Raw genomic sequence first — 13,177 nt, forward strand, 5'->3', positions numbered from 1 at the left:
AAAGGCATCTTTCGGGGTCTCGGGGAGAAGAAACTGGCTCAGTGGCAGTGAGTTGCGATATTAGGAAAATGGCATGCCTGCCTTGTAATTGTCAAGTTCCTTCAAAAGTAAGAACTTTTTGTGGGTTGGTTGGTTGGTTTGGACTGAGGTAAAACTACAAGGTGTCATGCATTTCCCTCCTTACTCTGAAAGAGAAAAAGCTTTTTATGAACCTCCACAGAGTTGCATAGCTAAGAAATTACTTCAGTCTTCCCCAGAGTCTGCTGCCATGTGACACAATGAAATTGGGCACCAAAATTTTCAAGGTGTTTCAAACATACTCATTGTGCAAAGGAAACATCCATGGCTCAGAGCTCTGCAGTGTCTGAGCTTCCCTAGTCGATTTCTAATTTTTTAAGAGTGTGTCTTACTGTACAGTAGCAGTTTAGTAGCTTCATGTGCCAACCTGAAGCCTTAAATTAACACTGCCGCAGACAAGACTCAACGTTTGAAGTCCTGTACTTAATTGACTATGTCTTTCAAGTTTTGAATGTCACGTCATGAAAACCATTATGCTCTCTGACTTTTCATCTTCTATTCTTGTTGCTGAATTTCTGTTTCTAGGCAGAAATTCGGACGGATTTCTATAGTCTCTACAGTATTATGAAAAGGCATGAAGAATTCCGGTGGATGAGACTGCGGATCCGGCGAATGGCTGATGCATGGATCCAGGCTATCAAGTCACTGGCGGAAAACCAGAATCTCGAAAAGAGGAAGAGGAAGAAAGTGAGTTTCACATTAGTTCAGATCGATGCCAGGTTCCCTTTAAAATTTGACTTAGCTTGGAGACGAGACTAAGAGAAACGCCATGTCTGCAGTGGGTTTCCCTCAGGGTGAGCTGAGTGTGCCTTTCATGTGAGGCTCAGCAGGGACCAGCACACCCACTTCTCAGCGACGCCCAGCAGCCTATGTGCTTTTGCGGTGGCCATCAGAACTGCCTGACTGCCTCCCTCTCTCAGTAGAGGCTGGAAAATTTCCCTGTTTCTTTCCCGGAACCCGGCTTTTTAAAATAACCTATTCCTCCTCGTGTGGTTATATCGGCCATGGCAGTTTTGCACTTTCGGCTGTTGTCAATTTGGGTGTGAGCTCTATCGCAGCTCTGTTTGGTTGACCCCCCTGGTTAGGTCCTTCTAAGAGAGATGCAGTCCATCACATCCTGACTCATTTGTTCAGGAAGTTGTGTGAAAAGTCTCTAGAATACCCTGGGCTTAAAGAAGGTATGCCCTATTCCTTACAAAGTTGGTGGCCAGGGCTTTCCAGTAAATGTTCTCATTTCAGGGCTGAATGCAGTAGAATGGCGTTGTTGCACAGCTAAGAAGAGCTTAGCAATTCATTTGACCAGAGAAATGTGAATGGATTTGAGGGATTGCATGTAATTCTAGCCCCAGTTTAAGAATAGTTTGCCCTTATGCAATGGCCTTGTTTCCTTGTTCAATGCCCCACTCATGAAGAGATCACGGGAGCTATGGGCACCATAGCAGAAGGTGGCAAAGAAGCCAGGTGGTGCCTGACTATCAGGAAGATTAGCGTCTGAGATCTTAAAGGCTTGCCTTAGATAAGCAGTCATGTAAGTGAAGTATCAACTAAGTTCACATTGGAAGAAGCACACCAGCCTGTGTGATTGATCTAAGGATTGCAAATAATAAAATCCAAGCTCGAAGAGGGGAATGGTATCAGAACTTCAGTTATGAACATCCAGTGTGCTTGACAGCAGAAGCTCAAAACCATTTGTAGGTTCCACATAGCTGAAGCTTCCAGTGACTCCCTCTGACCATAGTCCAAGAATGCGACTAGGCTTGGTATGAGAGAACAGTGTAAAGTGAATTATGGCAGATGCAGTTGGGTTAAAATGTAATGCCATATTGTTTTATCTCCCTGTTGACCCATTAGGTGTGTTTCATTTTCTAAAGTGTTCTACTTTCTTTTAGAGTGAGTTTTTTTTTTTTAATGTTTTGCCGGGTCATTATCGGGATTTTGTTGTTTGCTTTCTGTGTCTATTTTGTATGGTTTCCTACATGAAATCCATGGTAGATCAATAGAGCTAGTAACTGGATTGATACTTGCCTAGGGGCATGGCAGGGGAGGCAGGGAACATCTTAGGAATAAAAGTAAACATATTTTTATTATGTAGGTTAGCAGTACACACACACACACACACACACACACAAATAGTTTGAATTTTCTAATTTGACTTATTTGATAGCCTAAAAAACAAAATAGCTTCAGCTAGAATCACAAGACTCAAAGTCACAATCTGATGGGACATTTTTGCCCCTCTTGGAGTTTATGAGGCAAGAGAGCCAAATGTTCTGGTACCAGATGGCACTATGGGAGATCACGTGGTCAGTTACCCCAGATGGTCTGTAAAAAGAAATAAAGAGTATCTCTATGTAATCTTACAAGTGGTCTCTAGGGTGTGAGGAAAGATAGATGGAGAAAAGTAAATATTAATATACATGAGTATCATATGCAGTTGTACTTCTTACGTGAAAAATAATTAGTTGTATTAGTCTGAGTACTTTAGAGAAACAAATCCACAGAAATTCATGTATAAGAGAGAGTTTTATATATATATAGGTTAAGTGTGCATAAAGAAAACATCCCAATCCAGTGCTGCCCAAACTCACAAGTCCAACATTAACCCATTAACAACCGTCCACAAAGTCCTCCTCCATCTCACAAAGCAGCCACAATGATGCCGACTGCAGGAGGAAAGCCGAGTCAGTGAATGTGTAAGCATTTCAGCACTAGCAGGGGTCTCCACATGGTTGCTTCAGCACCCGGGGCTGCATCGGGGTAGGTCCATGTGGCTTCTCCTTGGGGATGTCTTGCACGAAGTGAGCCTTGGCAGCTGAAGCAGGGAACTGCTAAGGCAGCTGCACCCTGGTTCGACCATCACAGAGCAAGAGACCCGAGAACTAGAAAGGTGAGGCTCACGGAGCCATTTATCCCTCCATCCTTCAATTAACCCTGCAGGTGTTTATCGGCCAGGTTGGCACAATGAACTAACTCAACAGTTAAGCCATAAAACAGATGAGCAGTGCTCATCTCTAGGGGAAGAAGGGAATACGATGGAGGTACGAGGGATAAAAGCGGGATTTCTCAGAATGTACTGGTATCTTACTTTGCAGATTTGACTTCGGATGCTGATATTTTGCTTAAGTATAAAACAAAGGTAGAGAGCCCTGGTGGCATAGTGGGCTCCAAATTAAGCCTGTAACCATTAGGGCAGTAGTTCGAATCCACCTATAGCTCCTTAGGAGAAAAATGAGGGTGTCTACTTGTGTCAAGATTTCCATTTTCAGGAATTCAAAAGGGTAGTTCTACTCTGTCTTGTAGGGTCATTGTGAGTCAGGATCAACTCAATGGCAGTCATTTGGGGGGATTAACATAAAACAAAATCCCCCCCCCAAAAAAAGTAACAAACCCCTAAAAATGGGAGGGCTAAAAATCACAAGGAAAATAAAACAAGCAAATTGGCTCCTCATCTAGTTTTTTGGAAATGCACAGAAGGACTCTGCTTATTGCCTACCACACAGTAATTTGTCTGAATATTTCTAATGGGGTATCACCAAACAAAAAATAAGGGCACAGGGAAAAACAAAACAAAGCTTTTCTTTCCCACTAATTACATGGTAAGTCAGGTTGGTGTGGTTCTCATTCTAAAATTGCTGTGGGTGTTGAGATAAAGCCACTGAGTAATTGTGTTATTGTCCTTGAGAAATGGACTCAGTGTGGGAGAAAGAAGATAGCAGATGTAAGATGAATAATGTTACCACCTAAAAATGCGGTAATTCTGAATTGGAACAGGGATTCATGGTTTCTTTCTTCTTTGAGGAAAAAGAAATGTCTCAGTTTTGCCCACTGACAAAGCTTAGAGATTGCCACCAACCTCGAGCTTATCACCTCTAGTGCACCCTGCGTACCAAATTTTTCTCTCTAAATATCTGTGTTACTAAAGGATATCAGGGAATCTTTGGAAAATGACTCTTTCAGGTGTGAGGCAGAAGTCGTCCATGATGAGTTTGGAATGCCTTGTCTTACCAGAAAACCAAGAAGCTATCAAAGACTGCATTGGCCAACACACGTGTTGGTGCCTCACATGTTAGACCTGTATCTAGGTACATTTGTCCTGCTGATTCAAAAACATGGCCCCAGTTTTCCCCTGTCAATAAAGCTCTAGTGTTTGGAATGTAGAACATGTGCCCACACCACTCTTCACTCTCCTAGCCCATGCGAAATCGGCGTGTTTTAATGCAGCAAAGAAATGCATGCTGGTTTTATTGCGAGTAGTTTGTGTGATACTAAATTTCTAGGTCAAGTTTTACTTCACAATGGCATCCTTTGATCCAAAGATATATTTGAACAGTGCAAAATTATCTGACCTTAGCATTTTCTCATCCCCTTTATTAGGAACTGAAAGCAGGCAGTTCAAAAGTGTTATCTTGAGAGGGGGCCAGAAATAAGAGTTGCTGTACCATAATAAGGAGCCCTGGTGGTGTCGTGAGTTAGGTGTTTGCTAACCACAGGGTCAGCTATTTAAGGGCACCGGCACTGTGCCAGGAAAAGGCGAGACTTTCTGCCGTCATCAGATTTACAGCTCCAGAAATACCCAGTAGAAGTCCCATGGTGTCCGACAGGATTGCTATGAGTTGTAATCCACGGGCTGGTAGTGAATTTGATATAATAAATAGAGATTCAAATATTCTCAACCCCACAGTGTGTCTGCCAGCGGTCAAACGCCTTTATTAAAATGTTCCGGTCTTGTTATAAGATGGCAGAGCATCTCCACCTGTGCGCAGAATCTCTTAAAGGAAAAGTTAGAAATCATCTAATAGCGAATCTTGGAGCCAACCTCATCTTTGAAACATGTAGCATGAATTGTCCATTGACGTCTGTATAGTAAAATGTGTTCCGAAACGTTTACTGCGTCTTGTGAAAGATAAAAACTTTGATCTTCGAGATGTTCTGAGACGTGCTTTGAAGTCTGACAGTTTGGACACACTACATAGCCCTCATCTTCTCTAGTTTCCACTCTTCTCCAGCTGAGCTCTGGGTTTGCAGGATCCAACTGGAATTTCTATATAGGTTGCACAGCCTCCCATGCCAAAAACAAACCCACTGCCCTTTCATCACAGTGGCCCTGAAGGATAGAGAACTGTCCCCTTTGGGTTTCCAAGCTTTTAAATCTTTTAAGGCTGCAGAGTGACTGGTGGGTTCAAACCACTGACCTTACGATTAGTAGCTCCACGCGTAACCAGCTACCCACTGTGGACCATACGCAGTTTCCCTCAAAAGTGCCTTAATGCCCAAATCTTTTTCAAATATTTCTTAACCTCTCGTCTTCTCCTGTGGGTCTGAATTCTTCTCATATTTAAAACTGGGATGATAACTGATTAAATTAGTATAACTTAATGGCTGAAAATATAGTGGGACACCATATCTTAGAAACTAGAGGATGTGATTTATCTAATGTAATTATCTGAATCAGGACCCCAGGTAACCCCAGCAACAGACCTAAAAACCAAGACAAGAAAAGAATGTTTCTTGTAGGAGAATTGTATCAGAAGAACTTGGGAGTCAATTTGGTTAGCTTTGATCGGACCATTGGACAGGCAGTGGGGATAATACTTCAATGTATTGAAGCACATTAAATGTGCTTATATCCATTATTTTATAGGGATAAATGTTCAGTCCCATCGGTCCCTATTGAAGTATGCCAAAGAACACATTTCTACTTTGGAATCTGGTAAGGAAAGAGAAAGAAGCAAACATGTGTCTGTAAACTGTACCCCAGAGTAACCAAATAGCTGATGAGGGATGGTTTTTCTGTGCAGAAGAATTCCCGCTCACGAGTAAAGAATGAATGTTAGCGTGGCATTCTTTCAAGACTTTGCATTTGGATTGCTAACCACTAGGTCAGTGGGTCCAAGACTGCCAGTTGTCGCATGGGAGAAAGCTCCGGCGATCTGCTCCTGTAAATATTTACAGCCTCAGAAACCCCACGTGGAGTCTCTGTGTGCTGGAATCACCTCAAGGGCAGAGCGCTTTGTCTCTGGGGTTGGGAGAATGCTAGTGATGCCATGCTTGTTTTTAAAACAAAGTGCAAGTTTGTTTCTTTTAACGATACTGCTGATAAATTGGTAGATGAAAAGATATACCATCTTGGTCTGCTTTAAAATAATCTAGAGAAGTTGAGAAAATAGGGGTGCATTAAATCCCTTGGAGGTTCAAATGATTAACACACTTGGCTGCTGACTCAAAGGTTGGAAGTTCAAGTCTAGCCTTGCGGAAAATACCTGGTCAGATTTTCCAGAAATGAGCCACAGAACACTGTGGCTGTGTCCTCACACAAAGCAGGTCGCCACAGGCTGGAGGCTACTTGGTGGCTCAAGGGTTTTTTGTAAACTAGATAAGATTGATCACAACCTAGTAATTGTTGAAGTTCTGTGATGACTATAAGGGGGAGTCCAAAAATATTGCTGTGAAATGATAGAAACCTTTAGTAAACCCAAATGTGAAGCTGTTGTTGCTCATTACATCTCCATCCGTAGCAGTGTTTCCTCAAGTGGGAGGAGGGACACTGGAGCTGTTCCGGTCAGGGAGGGAATGGGGGGCGTCCCAGAAGCATCTCCCTCCATTCAAGATTATGGGTTAATTATAGTGCAAAAGTCTTTATTTTGCCTAGGGACGCTGAATAAATTTTCTTTCTGAAAAGGTGGTAGGTAGTAAGCAACCTAAGTTTGGGGACGTGTGCTCTTAATGTATGCTTCTGAAGGTAGTGTTTCCACTTCTCTAATACTTACTCAAAGAATTCTGAGCCGTTCGGTTTACACTAGATCCAAAAAGCACTCATGGCAGCCGCAAGGAGCTCCCACAGTGTTCTTTTGAAATATTCTTGGCATTTGGGGAACAGAAAGTCTGACTATAGGTGAGTGAGGTAAACTTTCCCCGTGAGATTCTTGTAGGACAGCCCTTGCTGTATTGAAGAATGAACAGGTGCATTATCTTGATGGGGAAAAAAATCCCTTGGCGTCACCTTCCTGGACTCTGTCTCACCAATGCAGTTTCCAATTAACAAACAAAAAACAAACCAAAAAACCCCTTCATAACAAGTTCTTGTGATCCTCCTATAGCCTTCGAGAAACTATCAAAGTCACCTGTTTGGGCCCAAAGTCAAGCACCATAACCTTCTGAGCCTTGAAGGTCAACAATGAACTGGCCCAGCAGATCCCCCAGGACCTATTGCATTGAATGGACCTTTAAAATTATATATATAAAGTCTCTCTATAGTACATGTATAATTCTATATGTATTGTGTGTGTATATAATTCTAATGAGACTCGTGGTTATGAGTTGAGCTGCAGTCTTCGGGGTCAGTAATTCGAAACAACCAGCAGCTCCGTTTGAGAGAGACTGGGCTTTCTACTCCCCTAAAGAGTTGCAGTCTCAGAAACCCACCGGGGGTCGCTTGGAGCCAGTGTTGACCCAATGACAGTGAGTCTGGGTGTGGTTTCATGAGATTAAGACCGTTATATAAAAGAAAGGACTTGGGTGCATCCATCCATTGACATTCAATAAGTTGCTTTGGAATAAACCCATGCCTGTAGATACTGGCACTCCGGGAGCAATGTGTGTTTACTTACCCTCCTCTATCAGAATGTCCTGGATTATTATGTCTACTGGTGAATGTATTTGAAAATGTCCATGTTGAAAGTTAAAATATTCCCGCCAAGGGGGGAAAGCGTCCAGAATTGCTGCCAGACTCAATCAGATTCTCCCCAGTGCTGCCCTTCATTCTGATGTTCCAGGTACGCCCCACTCCCGAAAGCAGCTTTATCTCCTCACAGCTCACGTGCCTAGCCCTGCCCTGCCAGAGGGCAGCAGTAATGCTTTCCCTGCCAGAAGGACGGCATACCCCACAGTGAGCTTTCAGGAAAACAGCAGCACGATTTAGAACTGGCTGATGGCTTTCTGGCGTGTGGCAGCGGAACGTGTCCTTGGCTCAGTGGGAATCAGCATGTGCCTCTTTTGTTGTTTTCCAGATCCTCGTTCACCTGGGACTCCTGACCAAGGAATCTGGATTCAAGATCGCGGAGACGGCTTTCAGCGGCGGGCCTCTCGGTGAACTAGTTCAATGGAGCGATTTAATTACATCTCTGTACTTACTGGGCCATGACATTAGGATTTCAGCTTCGCTGGCTGAGCTGAAGGAGTAAGGAGATTACTTTTCCATTTTAAAATCAGAACACACAAAAGAAACCGTAAACGCTTAAAATCCTCTATTAGTGTGCAATTTCTTGGGGGGAGAGGGGGTGAAGTGATAATTCACTAAACAGGAGATAAGATGATTTCAGGCGCTAAATGCATGCACTGTGAAAAGGATCATATGTTTTCATTGTAGCTGCAGGCCCCAGAGGCTTCATCAATGAATGCCAAAAACATTCAAACTAAGGAGCTTATTCTTTGCTATTGCAGGTGCTTCCAACATCTGCAGCATAAAACGTTATTGACTTTCATAATTCCGTCTCTCGATGAAATTCATACCACTCCCCACGCAGCGTCAAGCTTTATAAATCTTAAAACAGGCAGGTTCCTGTTTATAATTTAATTTGGATGGAATGAATTTCCTGAAAGCCCTCATTCAGTCCCTTTCCAATTAGACAACTATCAACCATGAGTCTGTACACGCTCCCTATGTTTACTACTTCACTGACACGCACGTCAGACTCTAGCCTTCTCTGAATCCCTTTCACATGGAGACAGGCAGACGGGCCCTAGGGTCCTTCACCCTGTCTGAACCATTGCCCATACAGACTGCTCACCCAATGGCCAAGGGTTTCACGGCACAATTCGGGGGTGGGGGGGGGCTGTAAGAAGTTTGTTGGGAATTCCATTATGTTCAAATTCCATTTTCCTATGGACTTTTGAAAAATGGGAAATGTTTTCAGCAACATTACTCTGAACGAGCATCTGGGAGGGATGCTCAAACAATACCTGCATGCCCCGGCTCCTGCTGTATCGTCCCAGACGTTGATGCCCTGGAAGCACACTTGTGTTAGGGCCAAGGTCTACACCTGGTTGGTGATAGTGTTGAGGTGAAGGCAAAGTATCAGTAAGATGAAAATGAGCTCTCGTTTGTAATTAAGGCTTTAATAATAAATAGTAGGCTCTATAGTTGTGACAGCCGTCATTTGATGATGACTATATGCACCTGATACTTGTTGAGCACTCAATGTGCACCAGATAGTAAACATTTTATATATTCTATCTGCTCAGTCTTTAAACCCAGGAATAGTTGTTGTCATTACCTGAATATTAAAGATGAGGAAACAGACTTAATGCCAAAGGTGAATTAATAGCTCAGGACCACGTGGGTAGTCCATGGAAGCCACGCCTTAGATGCTGTGTCTGTCTGACATCAAGGACTGTGCTTTTAACTACATTGGCCAGTTTCAGGTGTGGATAAACCTGTCCCCTGAACCCTCAGTCACCACTGTTGACCTTTTGTCGTGCTGTTTATTGTTGCCTCCCTCCTGCTTGTTTAAAGCACATAGGTATAGAAATTATAAACGGGATTCGTGTTGAACATTCAGCAACCATTCTTTTCCTGTTTTCTGTGGGTTGAATCTTGCTAGGGTGTATGCAGAGATGGCCTGATGAGCAAAGAGCTGCTGATTTCTGATAATTGTGGTCCAATTTGATTAATGCAGATTGAGGGCTGGGTGCCCAAGCCAGGTGGACATGATTCACTGTATTCGGCACCTAAAAATAATGCCTGGCAAATACATGTTTATTGATCAAATCAGTGAGGGACTACAGACGTGAAAGAATGAGGGTGTGGTGAGCATTTGGAGTACCGGACAGAGTTGAGGAAGCACCAGGAAGAATACAAGTTCTCCCTGATGGGGACAGGCAGGACCTGTAGGGGTTTAAATCAGGCAGACTTAATCCTGTGATTGAAAAGAACCCCATAAAGTTTTTAAGCACGCTGCTGTCAGGGCCACATGCGTTTTTGTAAAGAAGATACTGAGACAGTAGCATACAGCAGCAGTTCCCAAATCTGCCAGCATAGAGTTACCTGGGCTGTTTGTTTCCATTCCAAAGCTCAAGATAATTGATCCACAGCTTTTGGGAATGGGACAGAAGTGTTTTGGGAGTTTCTAGGTGATTGGATGCAGCACAGACAGAAGAGCCAGTGTATGAACATCATAAGGAGGATGCTGGATGGTTTAGAGGCATCCAGCCGGGTTGAATCCTTTCACCATACTTATCTGTGTGTTGAACAAATAATCTGTGAGGCTGGACCAAATGGAGAAGAACACAGCTTCAAGATTGAAGGATGCTCATTAACAGCTTGACGTATGAAGATGACACAACCTGGCTTGCTGTAAAGCAAGAGGACTTGAAGCACTTGCCAATGAAATTCAAAGATGACGGCCTACAGCATGGGTTATCTCTACCTCAGTGGAAAGAAAGCAGAATTCCACACCATGATGATAAATGAAGAAAAGATTGAGGTAGTGAAGGATTTCATTTTGCTTGGGTCCACTTGGAATCAGCAGACAAAAAGATCAAATGACACATTGCACTGGGAATCTCCCTAAGTGTTAAAGAGCGAAGGTGTTGCTTTGAGCAATAAGGTGTGCCTGACCCAAGCCATGGTGTGTTCATTCACCTCATTGCATGTGAAAAGGGGAGACTGTGGAAGCATCTGTGCACTTAAATTACGGCAGTGGCACAGAGTATTAAAAGCGTCATGGACTGTCAGAAGAACAGACAGTTTTTTCTTTGAGGTAGTATAGCCAGAATGCTCCTTAGAAACAAGGGAGGTGAGACCTCCTCTCCCTTACTGTGGACATGTTACCAGGAGAGACTGGTTCCTAGAGAAGGCAATCATGCCCAATAAAGTCCAAGGCCAGAGATGAAGCAGCCACTGGGGGACCTGCATTGACACAGTGGCTGAAACCATGAGTTCCAGTATAACATCACCATTGAAGATGGCACTGACCCTGGCATGGGCAACGTTGAGGCCAGCACTGACCCGGGCATGCCTTCTTTCTGTTGTACATCAGGTTGCTGTGAGTTAGTTGGAGCCAACTCAAGGATACCTAACAATAACCACAAAATTGCCTTTAATGAAATAATTAGGGAATGGTGAAAACCCAAATAGAAGTTACTGCAATAGAGGCTATAAATCGAAGGCCTTTAGAGAAAGGAAGGCTAAGTTTAAAGTCTAGAATAAGAACTGACTCTGGAAGAAATGAAGAGGCACTGAGAGTCCTGCATACCTTAGGAACCTGTAGTCAAGAGCTCACTTCCTCTGAGAACCCCTGAAAGACCGGCATCCCCTCCAATCCTTAGGCAAATTTTGGGGGAGGTACTGAGGACAGGAAGACAACTGGTTAGTTAAGTAACTTGTCTAAGGTCTCCTAGCTGACAGTTGGTGATTGCAAAATCAGACCGGGAACTTCCTTGATTTCAAAGGTGCTGTGTGTTCCAGGTCAGTGGTTTTTCAAGAGTCAGAATTCAGGCTCTGGGTAGATTTTAATGGGTAGGAAGAATTTGTACAAGTGGCAGATGTTGAAGGTCCATGACATTGTCTTTGAGGAGGTTTCTTTGGATGCTAATTTGCCTATTAAAGTTGTCAAATACAGTATGTCGACTAAATAGTGCCTTTTCTTTTCCCCCCATCATCTTCCTTGCCTCTAGAATAATGAAGAAGGTTGTAGGAAACAGATCTGGTTGCCCAACTGTAGGGGACAGAATTGTGGAGCTCATTTACATTGACATTGTGGGACTCGCACAATTCAAGAAAACTCTTGGGCCATCCTGGGTTCATTACCAGTAAGTAATTCATACTGTTCTCCATCGTTTTATTGTCCCCCAGCTCTGACCCTAAGGATTACCTGCTTGCGGATAGAAGATTCTCATCAAATACTGCACTTTGAGCTTTGTGGAATATGGATTTCTTTTCCAATTGAAATTCAGATTCTTCACAGTGACTTTTTACCTTCAAGGGCTATCCATTATGTTAATTGATTTCTTAAGAATTGAAAACAAGAGTTCAGCCTCCTTTTTGCCTTCCCAAATACTTAACATTCCTCTCCTGGTATGCCCACACCAATCTTAACTGTTTAATCAAATAACGATTTTGATAAAATATGGGCCGTGTCATTTCCTTAGACTTGAAATGGTGATTCATTTCTCATACCTTTTCCTTCATACCCTGTTTCCCTGAAAATAAGACAGTGTCTTAATTAATTTTTGTTCCCCAAAATGGGCTAGGTCTTATTTTCAGGAGATAATCTTATTTTTCCATGAAGAAGATTATGGTACACATTTAATGTTGAACAACAAAAAAAGGAAACTTATTACCTGTATATGGTACGGTAGTAGTTGTTATCACAAACCAGCATAACCAGACAAACTGTGAATCCTACAGTATCAAGAATTTCTTTGTACTATCATTATTTCCATGTACAACAATCTGTGGTACATTTACTCACACTTCCTGTCTGCTCCGGCTGCACTGCGGCAAATAGGGAGCTGCGCGGAGTCACCCGCTGCTACAGTCCAGAGTTATGGTAGCTTTTGGGAGGGGGCTTATTATCGGGGAGGCCTTATGTTTGGGGAGGTCTTATTTTCGGGGGTGCTTTATATTTCGGCGAGAGGCAAAACTGTAAGTAAGTCTTATTTTCGGGGGATGTCTTACTTTGAGGGAAACACGGTAGCATTCTTGTCATTCTTGGGAAGAAAGGCCAAGAATGCCATGCCTGAAGGCTGGCTCTTGCACGTTAAAAACCCCTCATGTTAATCTGACTAGAGCAACTGCCTTTGCTACCTGAAAGCCTAGGTCCTCATTGCCAGGGCGTGGGTTTGGGAGAAGTAGCATTTGAAATGATTTTACGTGATACCAACATGGCACTACAAGGAAAAAATATTGAATGTTATAATGAGGGTCGTTAATTTTTCAATTTTATTTCAATCTGAGAAAGGTCTTAATGCTAATGTATCTTCTATGCTTATTTTATCACTTGCATGCATTTCTATCAACACGAGAGTCCCTGTTAAGTCTCAGCCCTGCTGGCCCTGGTGTCTAGCTTGACTGTCATAATACCTTTTTGAGAGGTGCTAG

The 13,177-nt window shown here is 43.0% G+C and overlaps 1 protein-coding gene across 2 annotated transcripts in view; it reads left to right on the plus strand.

Moving 5' to 3' along the window:
- Positions 1 to 13,177, plus strand: part of MGAT5 (alpha-1,6-mannosylglycoprotein 6-beta-N-acetylglucosaminyltransferase) — a 441,795-nt gene that overhangs the window by 296,563 nt on the left and 132,055 nt on the right. For both annotated transcript variants that reach the window (XM_075530286.1, XM_075530287.1), the window contains exons 8-10: positions 604 to 765; positions 8,085 to 8,254; positions 11,752 to 11,886. In XM_075530286.1, the coding sequence (XP_075386401.1) occupies positions 604 to 765; positions 8,085 to 8,254; positions 11,752 to 11,886 (467 nt within the window). The remainder of the gene's footprint in view (positions 1 to 603; positions 766 to 8,084; positions 8,255 to 11,751; positions 11,887 to 13,177) is intronic.

The sequence above is a fragment of the Tenrec ecaudatus genome, chromosome 13, assembly GCF_050624435.1.
Source record: "Tenrec ecaudatus isolate mTenEca1 chromosome 13, mTenEca1.hap1, whole genome shotgun sequence".
NCBI classification, from domain to species: Eukaryota; Metazoa; Chordata; class Mammalia; order Afrosoricida; family Tenrecidae; genus Tenrec; species Tenrec ecaudatus.